The sequence below is a fragment of the Arachis hypogaea genome, chromosome 13 (assembly GCF_003086295.3).
Source record: "Arachis hypogaea cultivar Tifrunner chromosome 13, arahy.Tifrunner.gnm2.J5K5, whole genome shotgun sequence".
NCBI classification, from domain to species: domain Eukaryota; kingdom Viridiplantae; phylum Streptophyta; class Magnoliopsida; order Fabales; family Fabaceae; genus Arachis; species Arachis hypogaea.
The window spans coordinates 126,239,236-126,254,522 of record NC_092048.1 but is presented as its reverse complement, the minus strand read 5'-3'; the positions used below and the strand labels follow the sequence as shown (position 1 = coordinate 126,254,522).

Below are 15,287 nucleotides of genomic sequence, written 5' to 3'. Positions count from 1 at the left end.
ATTATGTAATTAAATACATGTATAAAATAGTTATATATCGAATATATCAAAATTAAATTCTATTATATACTAATACCATTGCGGCCGGAATAACTTATACTACTGTATTATGGTTCCAATTCGAATTCTCTAGAGATGGAAGAAAAATTCAATATCTAATCATGTATCAAGTCTCATCCGAGGCACATATCAATAAAAAACCTAAAAAAAATGGTAAAATAGTTTGGCTAAAGAGACAAGTGTAAAAATGCCATTATTTGAATGCTAAATAGCCAGCAGGTAGAAACAAGTTATGTGTGCTAACATATATTAAGCATAAGTTAATTAACTTTATGAATAAAAAAATTTCCATCAAGATATATATCTTCCTCTTATACCTCAAGCGTAAGGATCTATCATATCAGAAACATTCCACTCTTTGTACCTGCATAGAGTGCAAATTTCATTATATATATATAATCAATGCCAATTCACACACACATATATATAGGATTCTAATATGACTATACTATGGTGATTATATTGAATATGTAAGTATTGTTAAAATTAAAGACATATTTTTTTAAGTAATATTTTTAAAAAAGTATTATTCAATAAAAAATTATTATTTTAATTTTAACAGTATTTTTTTAAAATATTATAGTTACTGTAATCATCATAATATATATAATACGACTTAATCATTGAACTTACGATCCATCAGGAAATTGCCTTCGGATAGTGAAGGGTAAGACCCCCTCGCGAAGCTCCTTTATTGCAATCTTTGACAATTCATGGTAAAAAAGGAATCAAAGGTTACTTAACAAAAGAAAAAATGATATGAATGCTATCTGTCTATCGAAAAGTTTTGAATAATAAAAAGTTGATAGGTTGAAATGAAATGAGTGACACCTAATATTCATATGATATGGATAAAACACAATGATTATATAACTAATTACTATGCCATAAACAAAAGTAAGAGCTAACCCTAACTAATCCTAAGATTATTAACTAATTAAATTAAGTACAAACCCTAAAGTTAGATCTTAACAAACTTAACTTAATGTCTATGACCTATTACTTTGACTCAATATTCAACAAATAAGGAAGTGTATATTAAAGTTAGAGTTAGATTTAGACCGTTTCGAAGTCTAAATTTATGGTTTATATATCAAGAATTTCTAAGAATGGTTAAGAAAAAATGTAGAGATTTAGAGGAGGTACAATTTACAGATAATTGAAGACGTCGAAAGATCCTCTAAAAAGGTGGCATAAAAAAAATTTGGTAATATAAATAAGAAAATTATGAAGTTTAAAGAAAAGATCAAGAAAGTAGATAATATAGTAAGCAATGGAGTATATAATAAAATGGTGGAGTATATAATAACTTGATACAGTATTTTCTAAAAATTAACTTGTTATTAAAAAATAAATAAAAAAAAAACAAAAAATAGAACATCTTAGATTCTAATCTAAAATTTAAACCCTAGGCTTTAGTCTCTAGCTAAATTATAAATACCAGACTTTAAATTTAATTTATTAATATAAAATATAATAAATAAAAAAGTTAAAATTTATTTGATTAACAAAGAGCACAATCCTATTTATTTAGCATGAAGCATTATTTAAAGATGGATGAACGGCGAAATGAATAATTTGTTTTAATTAAATTAAGTCTGTATCTCTAAATCTGATAGCTCAAAAATTAATTTGTCGCAGATTTGAACTCTATTTAAGAGTATGTTTGGTTAATAAGTTATTGTACACACAAAACAAGATTCGAATCCCTGATTCTTACTTAAGCGGACGAAGAAGCTAACTCCTCGATCAATCTAAATTGGTTCAATTGATTTCAAATTTTCCTAAAACCCTAAGTGTAATGTGGAATGTGTATCTTTCTTTTATATATATAATTTAAGGGCTTTTCGACAAAAATATTGTTTGGGTTTTGACACAATGTCAGAGGATTATTTTAACCCACGAAAGAATTATTGTTCATATGTCTAACTTATCATCTGATAGATAAATGTCTAAATGCACCTCACACTTTTCGGCCTTTTCTTTTTTGGGCTTTTAGCCTTGTTTCAATTAAAAATAAATAAATAAATGCACCTCACACGAATACCAAAAAAAAATGCACCTCACACTTCTTATTTCTTTGTAACTTAACTTCATTCTGTCTTCATGACCCAAAAAAAACTTCATTCTGTCTTTTATATTTGCTCTTCTTTTTCAACTCTTCCGGTTTACCCCTCACTTCACTCTCTTGTATATTTTTTCTTCCATGGGATTGGCCATGGTGCCAAGACCACACACATTTCGCATTAGGTGAATTTTAAGGCTAAAATTTTTATATATGAATAATTTTAATGTGAAATACAAAAATATTTGATCATTTTGGTGTTCTACACGGTTGTGGTAGTAACACAAAACGTCGTTGACGTTTTGCGATAAAAAAAATTTTTTAATCATGAAAGAACAAAACGTCGCTGACGTTTTGTAATAAAAAATATTATTTTAATTGAAGAAACACAAAACGTCACTGACGTTTTGTAAATGGCCATAGTTGTGCTCAACACATAGTTTGGTTCATGATGAAGGATTTCACTTCTAGTAATACAATATTAAAAAGAAAAAGTTCGAATTTTAAAGTAATTATATTTTTCTATTCCTTCATATGTAACGTGCTTAATTTGATAAAAAAAAAAATTCATTTCGTAATAATCTCACTCATGGAAAATGTATTTCATTTCAAACACATACTCAATTCTTAACACCTTCATGTGAAATACCTTTTAAGTCAAACGTATTAGGATGTTGTGAAAATGGTACCTCTTGTATATTATTAAGCAACAACTTCTATTCTTACGAAAATTTTAATTTATTTAAATAGAAAATCTTAAATTAACTTACCAATGTTTCTATACATGGAGTACAAAATGAATTTTTGTGCAAGTGCTAATGGTAGAAAAGAATGGCAATATTGGAAGGAACAATTATTACCTCAAGTGGATCCGTTTCACCATTCAAAGGTACCATTACAGGTGCATCCATGCTACAAAACCATAAGAAATTAAAATATCATAGTTTAGCATAATAATTATCATGATATGAAATGTTACTTTAATCAAAATCAGAAATGCCAAAAAGTAATACCTTATCTGAAGAGCCCTTGTTCCCAAAATCTTTGCCCTTTCATACTTTGTCATCTGTGGTTTTTTCATTTTCTCATCTGATAATTTTTCACTCTCTTTCTCTCTTTCTTTATCATCAGTTGAAGTTTGGACACTAATTAAATCATTGTTTTTGTTATTATCACTTCCTTGCTCTTCCTTCCCCTGCAAAATATATAATAATAAATTAACATATTGAATAAATTAAGAACACAACATAACAGAACGAAAAAAATAATTGAATTAAACACTTAATTACCTCACCATCTGAACTAAAAGCAATATCATCAGCAAGTCTGCAATTACATATTTAAAAGTTAGATATATTCAAATGATAAAATCAATTAAGGACTGGTATTAACTAGTTAACCATAATGCATAATGTTTAAACCTTTAATTTACTGAATTAAATTCTTGATGAACTGATGAAGTGAAATGAAATTATAGTTTACCTTTTCAAACACCTTGCAAATCAAATGGATTAACATACACATTGCTTTAGCATCAAAGAGAGGGAATATGTAGACAAACTTTGTGTATATATGTTGTATAATAATTGTTGTCAAAACTCAAAAGGCAAAACAAATTAATAATTATATATACATCATGTGATACTAAAACCAATAAGCAAAAGAAGTAGATAACCCTTCATCTCAACAATTGATTAAAAGAGGAGAAATAAAGAAAGGAGTTACCCCATGTCAATATCCTCCTCATCTTCAAAGGATGCCATTCTCTGCTAAGTTGTGTTCTGAACTTCTGATTCTTCTCTGCCTCTTTTGTGGTGGTATAAAACCATCAATTGTTAAGTTAGTTGAGATTTTTACGTAAGTTTTATTCTGAAAACCGAACCGGACAACTAATTAAATTGGGCTGGTTTTTTTGAATTACTGAAAAAACCCAAAAATTTCTCTCTCAATTCACAAATGGCTAAACCCTGTCAAAGACAAGAAGGTTGCAGGCTTGCAGCCACCTTCAAACTTCAGATGATAGCCAGCGGGGTTGCCGTCATCACCTCTCGAAGGTCTGCTTGGAGCTGTTGGCGTTGCAGTCTCCATCGTCGTCGGCCTTGAACTCATGGTTCTAAAAATCGAACTTGATCAGCCAGTTTAACTAGCAAAAAACTAATTGAACTGGTCAAACTGGTCAAAAAATGGGTAAAAGAACTGGTCAAACTGGCAATTAACCGGTAAATTAATTGAACCGAAAAGATTTCGGGTTTTTACAAAAACAAACTGAAAACACCCTCCCCTTTCTCTAACCCTAAACCCACTCATCATCATCAAAAGTTGTCATTACCCAGCCGGCCATCCCCCACCATCGCCGAAAGAAAGTGGAGGCGGAAGCTACATTTAATTGCATGCGTGGGTCAGGAATCAAAGCTGATTGTCTAGCATACTCAGTTAAAAAGGCTATGACGTTGTATAAGGAAATGATGATGGCCTCTATGAGGTGATGGTGAAAGTGCTCGTGAGAGAAAACATGTGGGATGTTGTTGAATGCTTGAGAGGTCATGCTCAGACGATAAAATGATGACTGAAGCACTCATCATTAGCTTGAAGCAGCCTTGGAGGAGTGCAGAAGTAAAGGAGGAATCGGTTTCCGTTTATCCAGAAGTTGTACAATGTATGAATCTGTGATTCAGGAATGCATGCAGAATGAAGTCCATCTGAATTTCTCTACCAAGGTATGGGATTACCCGAGACGGGCCACCACTTGTTGTTCACAATCCCGGTTCAATGAAAGTTATTAGCATGTATCGAAAGAGAAGGTCCATTCCGCCTTCTGTAAAGAACTATGACTCTTTAATTCGAGATCATGCAGTCAGTCTCCTTGGCAGTTTCTGTTCAGCAATGGTTAAATACCCTGCTTGATAAAGAAAGATCCTAATGAGAAAAGAGTAGTCTCACGTAATCAAGATCCCAAGTTAGATAATAAACAGTTTAAAATCAATGATGATATATCTCTTGATGGTGATGACTCTGATGATGGACTCAAGTTGTAGGTTGTCACAGCAATGAAAATGGGATCCCATCTGAGAGTCTACCTGCTGACATGGACGTTGAGAAGGAAACAGAGAAAGCTTTCGCCACTGAAGTGAATGAGGTTTTAGCTTCGTGCGATGATAAGGATAAATAACACAATTTAGATAAAGACTGTAAAGAATATGCAATGGATGTGGATCCCCCAGTCTTAGATGTCTCATCGGAAACAGCGACTGCGAAACCCATCAGAATGGGTTCAATGATGTTCCTGGAGTAATTTCTTGCAGCTATAACATCCCTTTGATATATCCATGGATATTGACCTACAGGTTGCTGTCGAGAAACCAACTCTTGGTACAATTGAACCAAAAGTACAATCAAAGAGGATGCCAAATTGGGTTCAAATACAATGAAAAGAACATGAATTCAAATTCATCTATTCTTGACGGCTATTGTATGATCATATTTGAGGTTATCAGCCTAAAGTGTCAATGGCAATTAGTTGTATTCACAAAACTGTATCAGGATTCAGGACGAATTGCTGATGTGATCGTATCGAGTGGTAGATAATAGTTACAAATAAATTGGGGATTTCTTCGGATTCTCTCCTTCCGAACAACTACTAGAGGGTAAGCATGAAATTGTTTTTATTCTTCTTATTACCAAATAATAAGAGTTTGTTCTGTTTAACTTAGCTAATTTTTTTTGTGGTGCTTCATATATACTGTAAATTTGAAGTCTGCTTATGTTATACGGAGTTCACATCCAATTAACCAACATATTCTGATCTGTCTAGGAGGAAAAAGAAAAATCTCCGGATTGCTTCATTCTTTTGTTCCCTTAATTGTATGGAAGCAAAGAATTTATAACCTTACTAATGTCGCATGGTTTAAATTGTAAACACGGTGGCGGTCGTGATTGTGGTGGTGGTTGCACTACGATGAAGGAATTGTGGGGAAAATGTGTAACAGCCACAATTGGCTCTATGATGCCCATATGGTGGACACTGCAGAAACATTGTAATAACTACTAATTGATTAGCCTGTTATTTCTTAGGGTTTTTATTATATCAAAGTATGTCTTGCACATAACGAAAATTTAAAGAAAGTTAACTTCATATGAAATTGATAGCTGAAGGTTGATAAATAATAATTTAATTAAATTTATTAAATTTTTTAATAATTTTCAACTATTAATTTTATATGAAATTAATTACATTTGAATTTCTACCATTATACATTGGTGTGGACTGAGTGGTTAATTCTCTTTATTATATTGGTGTTTAGTGCATGTTTGGGCGCTATTATTTTGTTAAAAAAAGATCTTTTTTCAATGAAAAAAGATCTTTTTTTTATTTTTTAACGTGTTTGGCAAATTTCTAGTAGTAAAAGTAAAAGCACTAGTAAAATTAAAAAAAGATCTTTTTTGAGAAGCTGTAATTTACATCTTTTTTTAAAAGATCTTTTTTCCTTAAAAAAAGATGTTTTTCATGTAATAAATGAACAAAAAAGTACTTTTATACTATTATACCCAAACATAATTGATAGATAAAAAGATCTTTTTACATGAGATATCCAAACATAAAATTATTTTTACTTTTCTATAAGATCTTTTAAAAAAAGATAACTCAAAAAAAAATCTTTTTTTAAAAGCTCACCAAAAAATATGAAAGAAAGTGGCAACCTACATAAGCAAATATTGTCGTAGTTGTATTAAAATATTTTAAAAAAAACCCTAGCAGAGAAAGAGTACGTACTCCGTACTCAAAGAGAATGAGAGAAGGAGAAAGCGGGGGCGAGCGGTTGAGGGTGAAACACGGTGAGGAAGATGGCCATGCCATCGGAAGAGATAAGGGGGAGAGCGTGGGTGGGTGTGTATCCGGTGTTAAGGAGGGTTCTTCTCGAGAGGGGTTAGGAAAGCCATCCAAGGTTTCTTTTAGAGATAAAGTCATTGGTGCAGAAAAGTCTACGGCCTTTGCATTAGTAGGGTCTTTATCTGGGGATGGTATCGCGACGGTGACAGGTAAGCAGGGTGATTCTCGTCCACCAAGTGTCAGTTTTACCAAGGAGACAAAGAGCTGTCTAGCTGAACCTTATAAGGAAGCCATCGTGATCAAGGTGCTGGATAAGTATTATGGCTACACGGCTCTCATGCATAAGCTCCGGATAGTATGGCGCATCAAAGGAGGGTTTGATTTGTTGGATGTGGGATTTGGATATTTTTTGGTTAAATTTGACATTGCTGGGGATCGTGAGAAAGTCATTCTTGGTGGCCCGTGGTTGATAGACGGTCACTATGTTGCAGTAAAGCCATGGGATGTGGATTTTAGGCCATACGAAAAATCCTTTGGATCAACGCTGGTATGGATTCGAGTCTCGGGACTTCCAATTTGGTGCTACCAGGAACAAGCAATGCTGCGAATTGCTTCTGCAATTGGGATTCCGGTGAAAGTAGATTTGGCTACTAAGCTTGCAGAAAGAGGAAAATATGCCCGAGCTTGTGTTCAAATTAATCTTGAGTTGCCTGTAATCAAACATATTATAGTGGAGGGTGTGACTTATGAAGTGGAGTACGAGAGTTTACATTTGATTTGCGCTACTTGTGCACGGTATGGGCATGATAAATCGTTGTGCATGGAGAAGGAGTCCTTGGAAGGAAACATAAATTCCTTTGGTGATGGAAAAAATAATGAAGCCCCAACACTAGTGCCACACAACAATCATGAGATTCAAAAAGAGGCTGAATCAGAAGCTCGTGATTTGGGTGAGAAATTAGGAGTTGTTAAAGGGAAGGATGTGGTTACGGAATCATTGGCTCCTCACGTGCCTGATGGTCTTGTTAATGAGGCATGCATGGATGATGGAGAGGGCTGGCAACAAGTGCTGCGTAAGAAAAAATTTACAATGGGCCAGTCATCAGGTTTGAAGGACCAAGATGGAAAGCAGCACAAGTTTGGTTCGAGAAGGGTTTCAAGGCCCAATTTGCATGGTGATGGAGGCAAATCAACTGGCATTAGGATGGGGAAGCAAGAAAAACATGAAATTGCGCCATCTCCATCGCGCAGAACTCCTGCACGTCGTGGAATTTCTCTACGGAAGCGTCCTCGGCCTTCCTCCTTGCAGAACTCGCCAGTTGATAAAAATGGTGGCACAACGGAGGAAACCTTAGTAGATGGAAGCATGGCAAGTGCAGTGTCAGGGGGTCCAAAGGTGGCAATTATTGAGGATCAGAGTGTGCTAGTACCGCAGGACAAACCACCTATTGAGGTTGGTGATTCTGTTTAGAGTTTATGTTCTTATTTATTCTGTCCCTATTATTTATGGATAGTTTAAATATGATTGTTTGGAATATTAGGGGTGCTTCTAATAAGTTATCCCGGGTGCATTGTAAGGAACTTGTTAGGAAATTTAGACCTGTTTTCTTTATTGTGGTTGAAAATCACTCCCCTTTTCAGCATTTAAAATTATTTTGGGAAAGGTAGGGGTATCACTCTGTTGGTATAGTAGAGGCAGAGGGGCATAAGGGAGGTATTTGGTTTCTATCCTCTATGAAGGGTGTTTGTTGTAAGTTCATTGATGCTTTTGATCAGGGTGTTACTGTTGAGGTTCACTTTGATAATTTAATTTGGAGGTGTAGTGGTATTTATGGCAGTCCTCAATTTAATAAAAGGGTTCTCCTTTGGGATTATCTTGTTGCACAATTCATGGTTTTTCAAGGACCTTGGATTGTTCTTGGTGATTTTAATGAAGTCAAATTTTCTCATGAATCTAAGGGCTGTCAATTTTCTCATCAAAGAGCAGACATGTTTGCTACTTCATTAGGGGATAGTGGTTTGTTTGATCTGAAGACTATCGGGAGACAGTTTTCTTGGTACAGGAGGGTGAAAAATTATGTTGACGTGGCAAAAAAGCTTGATCGAGTCTGTATAAATAGTAGTTGGTTATCTATCTTTCCAGAGGCTTATGCAGAAGTTTTAAATAGGCTTCAGTCTGATCATTGCCCTATTCTGGTGCGTTGTAAAGGTCGTCCTCAGCCTAAAGGGAATCGACCTTTCCGATTTGTTGCTGCTTGGGCTACTCATCCTGGGTATAAAGATATTGTGAACCAGTCATGGTGGTCTGGTAATAGAGGAATTCATGGCAAGCTTTCAGAAGTACAGAAGAATTCACTAGAGTTTAACTCGAAGGTATTTGGTAACATTTTTGTTAAGAAATGTGAATTAGAGCAGCAGATTAATTATTTACAAAAGCGTTTGGAAGTGGTGGATAGTATTTATTTGCGTCAGAAAGAGCAACAGTTGCTTGATAATTATAATAATACTCTAGTGCAAGAAGAGCTCCTATGGTTCCAAAAGTCCAGAGAGCAATGGGTAAGGTTCGGGGATAGGAATACAAGATTCTTTCATATTCAAACTCTTGCGCGAAGGAAGCATAATAAGATTCATGGCCTTTTTCTCAAGGATGGAGTGTGGGAAACTGATCCAGAGGTTCTGAGTCAAGAAGCAGAGTCTTTCTATAAAAACTTATTCTGTCATTTGGATAATGTTGAGTTGGGTTGCCTTGGTGATGTGCCTCTTCCTTCTCTGAATGAGGAAGCTTGCAATAATCTTACGGCACCAGTTACTATGGAGGAAGTCAAAACAGCTGTTTTTCACATGAACTCTTTTAAAGCTCCAGGTCCGGATGGGTTTCAAGCTTTCTTCTTCAAAGAATATTGGGAGATCATTGGTCTTGATGTTTGGAAGATGGTTAAGCAGGCATTCTCCGGTGTTACTCTTGATCCGAGAATGTTGGAGACTTTACTGGTTCTCATTCCAAAGGTTGAATCACCGGTATCTATGAAAGATTTCAGGCCGATTAGTCTCTGCAATGTAGTTTACAAGATCATCACGAAGGTCCTTGTTAATAGGCTTCGTCCTCATCTTGTGGAGATTGTTGGCCCGCTTCAAGGAGGATTTATTCCGGGACGAGGAACTCCTGACAACATCATTATTGCTCAAGAAGTCCTCCACTTTATGAAGAAGACTAAATCAAAGAAAGGCACACTGGCCTTTAAGATTGATCTGGAGAAAGCTTATGACAGAGTTGACTGGAGGTTTTTAGCTCATACCCTTAAGAGTTTTGGTTTTCCTATTCCTACACTTAATTTGATTATGAATTGTGTCACTGCTTCTTCCTTATCTATTCTTTGGAATGGGAGTCGTCTGAATGGCTCTACTCCTAGCCAAGGTCTTAGACAAGGAGACCCTATGTCACCCTATCTTTTTGTGTTGTGTATGGAGCGACTGGCATGCTTTATTAGTCATCAGGTTGATTTGGGCTTGTGGGAGCCGGTTGCTATTTCTAGAGGGGGACCAAGAATATCCCATTTAATGTTTGCGGATGACTTGCTTCTATTCTGTAAAGCTACAAAGAGACAAGTGCAAAATGTGATGTTGGTTTTAGAGACTTTTTGCAAAGCATCTGGGATGAAGATTAATGTGGAGAAGTCTAAAGCGCTTTGCTCCAAGAATGTCTCTGCAACAAGGAAAGAGGTTTTCACTGGGGTATCCTCTATCAGATTTGTCCAGGATTTGGGCAAGTATCTTGGAGTTACCCTTAGCCATTCTAGGGTGACTCGTTCAGCTTTCAATGGTGTCCTGGATAAGATTCGGAGTAGGCTAGCAAGCTGGAAAGGGAGTTTACTCAATCGGGCTGGTAGACTCTGCTTGGTTAATTCTGTTGCCGCTGCTATTCCCACGTACCAGATGCAGGTCTCTATTTTTCCCAAAGGAATCATTAGTAAATTGGAGTCTATGATGAGGAATTTTCTTTGGAAAGGACAAGTTGATGGAAGAGGATTGAATCTTGTTAGTTGGAAGGTACTGGTTACTCCAAAAAAATATGGAGGTTTGGGGATTAGAGATCCTTATTGTGTAAATATTGCTCTTCTTGGGAAGCTAGTTTGGACTTTTTTCCAGCAGCCAAACAAGCTATGGGTCCAATTATTGGATGCCAAATACCGATCATCTCTATATGACTGTTTTAGTTATCCTAAGAACAAGGACTCTCCCATTTGGAGGTGTCTTTGCAAGGCTTGGAAAGTGTTGAAGGATGGGTTTGCTTGGTGTATTGGAGATTTGAACCAGAATTTTTGGTTTTCTAGCTGGAGGAGAGAAGGACGGTTAACTAATGAGATGGATTATGTCCACATTTCTGATTCGAATCTCCGGATACAGGATATTTGGTCGGTTGGTAGGTGGCATTTGGATACTCTTTATTCTCCTTTATCTCAAAATCTGAAAGATAATATTCTCTCTTACAATCCAGATGAACAAGCAGGTCCGGAAGTGGGCGCTGCCAAAGTCTATGACTCACGCAATGGTTACTTGTGGTTGTGTAAGCAGCTGTTTGGTTGGGAGGAGAGGGAGAATTGGCTTTGGCTTTGGCGTCAGCTTGTTCCGGAAAAGCATAAGTTTTTGGCTTGGTTGTGTCTTAAGGATGCTCTTCCTACTGCAAGTTTTCGCTTTAGAAGAGGGATGTCGTCATCGGATAGGTGTCCAAGATGTCTTTCTAGCCAGGAATCGGTTATACATTGTATTCGGGATTGTCCAAAAGCTCAGCTTGTCTGGCAAAGGTTGGATATTCCTTGTCATCCTTTGGATTTGAAGAACTGGTTCTTGTATCATAGCAGAGAGCACCCGTTCAAGTTCTTTTCGGGACTTTGGTGGATATGGCGAGCAAGGAATAACGACATCTTTAATCCCCATGAAACTTGGCCTCCGGAAAAAGTCATTTGTCTGGCATTAACTTCAGAAAAGGAGCTTAGAAATATTTTTGAATTACAACGTATGTCCCTTCCCTCTACTCTAAATGGTTTTTGGAATCCCCCATCCATTGGTACTTTTAAGATTAATTGTGATGCTAGTTATTTTGGTTCGGGTGATAGTGTTGGTTTTGCTTGTGTTATTAGAGATTGTAATGGGAGCTGGTAAAGGGGGTGTTTGGGAATGATTGAGAGTAATAGTATTCTTCAAGGAGAATTGTTTGCTATTTGGAGAGGATATCTCTTAGCTTGGGATGTGGGTCAACGAGATGTTATTTGTGAGACGGATTGTGTGGAAGCATTTAATCTTGTTACTCAAGATGGTTTTGGGTTTATTGATCCACTGGTGCTCAAAATAAGAGATATCATGCATTGGAATTGGCGTGTTGACTTTCGTTTGATTATGAGAGATGCAAACACGGTGGCAGATACTATAGCAAAGATGGCGATGAAGTTACAACTTTCGCATGCGGAGCTTCTTTCACCTTGGGAGGAGTTTAAGAGTAGTCTTAAACGGGACTGTCCCTCTATTTAAGCAGTTCCTTGTTTTGTTTTCTTTTGTTTTTCTTTGTTTAATTTATTTCAGTCACCAAAAAAAAATACTAACGTGTTTTAGTCACCAAAAAAAAAAAAAAAATAAATTAAAATTTTTGAAGTTGTGTTCTAGTAGAGTATTTGCAAGAGAAAAAAAAAATTTATACTCCAATAAAGAGTGAGGTTGTATTTGGTAAATCTTAAATGCATGGAAATTAACGTGTTTCAATTAGATTATTTTTAATACAAAATTTTACTTTTGAATTATATATAAATTTTATACATTTTTTGGCATAGATAAAAAAAAGTGATATTACCTCCATTGTAAAAATATTTAATTGTAATAAAATAAACTACTAAAATTATGACATCAATAATTTTGAAAAGAAATGTTCTCATTAAATGTGATTTCCTTTTTTTTTTCCTAAAGATAAGAAGAGTCGAACCCACGAACTCTAGGTGAGTATGAAGAAATTATGCCATTTGAGCTATAGCTCGTTAGCATAGTCTCTCCATACTCATCTAAGATATCGCAGATTCGAGTTTTCCAATCTTTAGTAAAAAAAAAAAGTGATTTCTTTTTTTTTAGTTAATTTTAAGTGAGATATAGAGAATGAAAAAAATTAAAATCTTAAAAAAATGATTAGAAGTCTTAACTTATCTTCTTGATTATTCTTCTAAGTTCATAAAAGAAAGTTTTGAATTTTTTTATTTTTTAATGCTTTCAAAAAAATAACATGTGTGGTACTAAAAATATGTTTTTCATTTGTGTTTTCTTGCTTCTTTTTTTTTTCTCATGTTCATCTTCTTTATAATCAAGTTAAATTCATATTCTACAATGAAATATTTATCGTGATTGAAATGCTAACGTTTATATAACACTACTTAAAAATAAATTTAACAGTCTAGGGCGAAATTTCTATGCACTTTGCATAAAATCTAGGAACTAAGAACTTGTGTTTGATTGATCTTGTGATTGTGATTCATATATATAATTTGAATCACATGAGTCCCATGTGCACTCAATGGGTTCCTCGTGTGTTCATGAGACATCAATTTATTTATCCAAGAATATATGTCCTTTGCAAATTTAGATATGTATAAAAATAGTATTCTCATTGTAAAATACATGTGCGAGTTACATTTCTTAATGTCTAGTTGCTAGTTGCTAGTTGCTAGTTGCCACCTCACTCACATAAACACATTCCTAGTTTGTCTAGTACCAATAATATAATAGCATCAATTTGAAGCAAAATATATTTTAATATAATAAATATCTCAAAAAGAATTTTCTACATCAATCGATGACTAAAAAAGACTAAAGATCTTTCTCTCTTCTTGTATTTGTGTCTGATTACAAAGTCCATATTTACCCAAAAAAAAAAAAAAATCCTTTCTAAAGTATGCAAAACCTATGATTAACAACGGTCGCACATGCGAAGCTTATACCAATCTAGCAGTTAATTAAATTTTTCATCACTTCAATAAATAATGGGGACACACTATTAAAACATAAAAATTATTAAAAAAAATAGTAATAAATAATTTACTCTTTGTATAAATGATAAGAACATGTAAGTTCAAGTATCGAAAAATGCACATATATATATCGAGAGGAAAAATAATCTCAAGTAACAATTTTCTAAAATTATAAGAGCAATAATGTTCCTCAGGATTTTATTTATTTATTATTTTTTAAAATACATATGGGAAAAGAAAGAAAAGGTACCATTTTAGCAGGAGACAAAACGAAACAGTCAGATGGGAACTACTAAAAACTCAGTTTCTAATAATTTCACTTTCACTTTCCAAAAGCTTTAGACATGTCATTCCTTCCACGAAACATTCAACAATTGTCATAGTGTAACTACCAATATTGGAGATTGGTGTTTTTTCTACTTCTTTTCTTTTACAATAATAATAGCAATTAAAGAAAAAAGAAACATAGAGATATAGAATAGCAGTCTACTAATTTCCAAACACTCTGATCTCTTCACTCTTCAGTCTCATAATAAAAGGAGCTCATGTGACTTGAAGTAAGTTTATTGGCTTATACTTGATCTATAAGTCAACCATGATCTTGTATTGTTGTATCTCAATTCTGAGCCAAACAAAACATCTTCAATATCAATATTATCCATCTAAAAGTGACATACTATTACATATACAGAACATATGTATGTAACATATTTTTGCTTTGGATAGAATATTTTAAAGAAGGAATATACTTTTTGAGAATTTTAATAATTTTTAAAAATATTATATTTGGATACTTAATTAGAAATATTTTCAAATGTAAAATTTTTTTAAAAAGAACTTCAACTATTAAAAATAAGACATTTTAATTTCTACTTATAATAAAGAAATTTTAATTAGGCTTGATTTTGTGTCTATAATAAAGAAATTTTAATTGTATTGATTAGTGTTTTGTAGCTTAGCTTATATTTGTTGAATAAAATTATGTTACTTTTGAATTTCTAGAAGTTTTTATTTCTTTTATTTATTTGTTCAGTAATTCACTTTTCTGTTGGGATTGTTGTAAATTTATAATGATTCCAAAAAAAAAAATTTCAATTCATATCCTAATATTTTTTTGTCATAAAAAAATTTAAGCACTCTTATTGGTTTTTCGAAAAACCAATTCATGCATTATTTATTATTTTTAATAGAGTTCAATAAACAAATATTGATTTATTCCAAACAAATATACTATGAACGCACTATTAAAAAATTATTTTTTTATTATTTATTTTTTTTAGCGGTAATAAAAATAGCGATAATAACCTAATATATTTACCGACAACTATTA

The 15,287-nt window shown here is 33.9% G+C and overlaps 1 protein-coding gene across 3 annotated transcripts; it reads right to left on the bottom strand.

Annotated features, from left to right (window-relative positions):
- Positions 1 to 238: 238 nt before the first annotated feature.
- On the bottom strand, positions 239 to 5,186 carry LOC112736025 (DNA-directed RNA polymerases II, IV and V subunit 6A-like). 3 transcript variants are annotated; one of them, XM_025785391.3, is made up of 6 exons: positions 3,851 to 5,186; positions 3,415 to 3,451; positions 3,139 to 3,320; positions 2,986 to 3,037; positions 694 to 761; positions 239 to 424 (listed from the first exon to the last, which is right to left on the bottom strand). In XM_025785391.3, the coding sequence occupies exons 1-6, from the start codon at positions 3,886 to 3,888 to the stop codon at positions 379 to 381; spliced, it is 423 nt and encodes a 140-aa protein (XP_025641176.1). In that variant the 5' UTR covers positions 3,889 to 5,186; the 3' UTR covers positions 239 to 378. The 3 variants fall into 3 exon arrangements, with proteins under 3 accessions (XP_025641176.1, XP_025641177.1, XP_025641178.1); XM_025785392.3 differs by having other exon boundaries at positions 3,420 to 3,451; positions 3,851 to 4,008; XM_025785393.3 differs by lacking the exon at positions 3,851 to 5,186 and adding an exon at positions 3,608 to 3,655 and having other exon boundaries at positions 3,420 to 3,451.
- Positions 5,187 to 15,287: the final 10,101 nt, after the last annotated feature.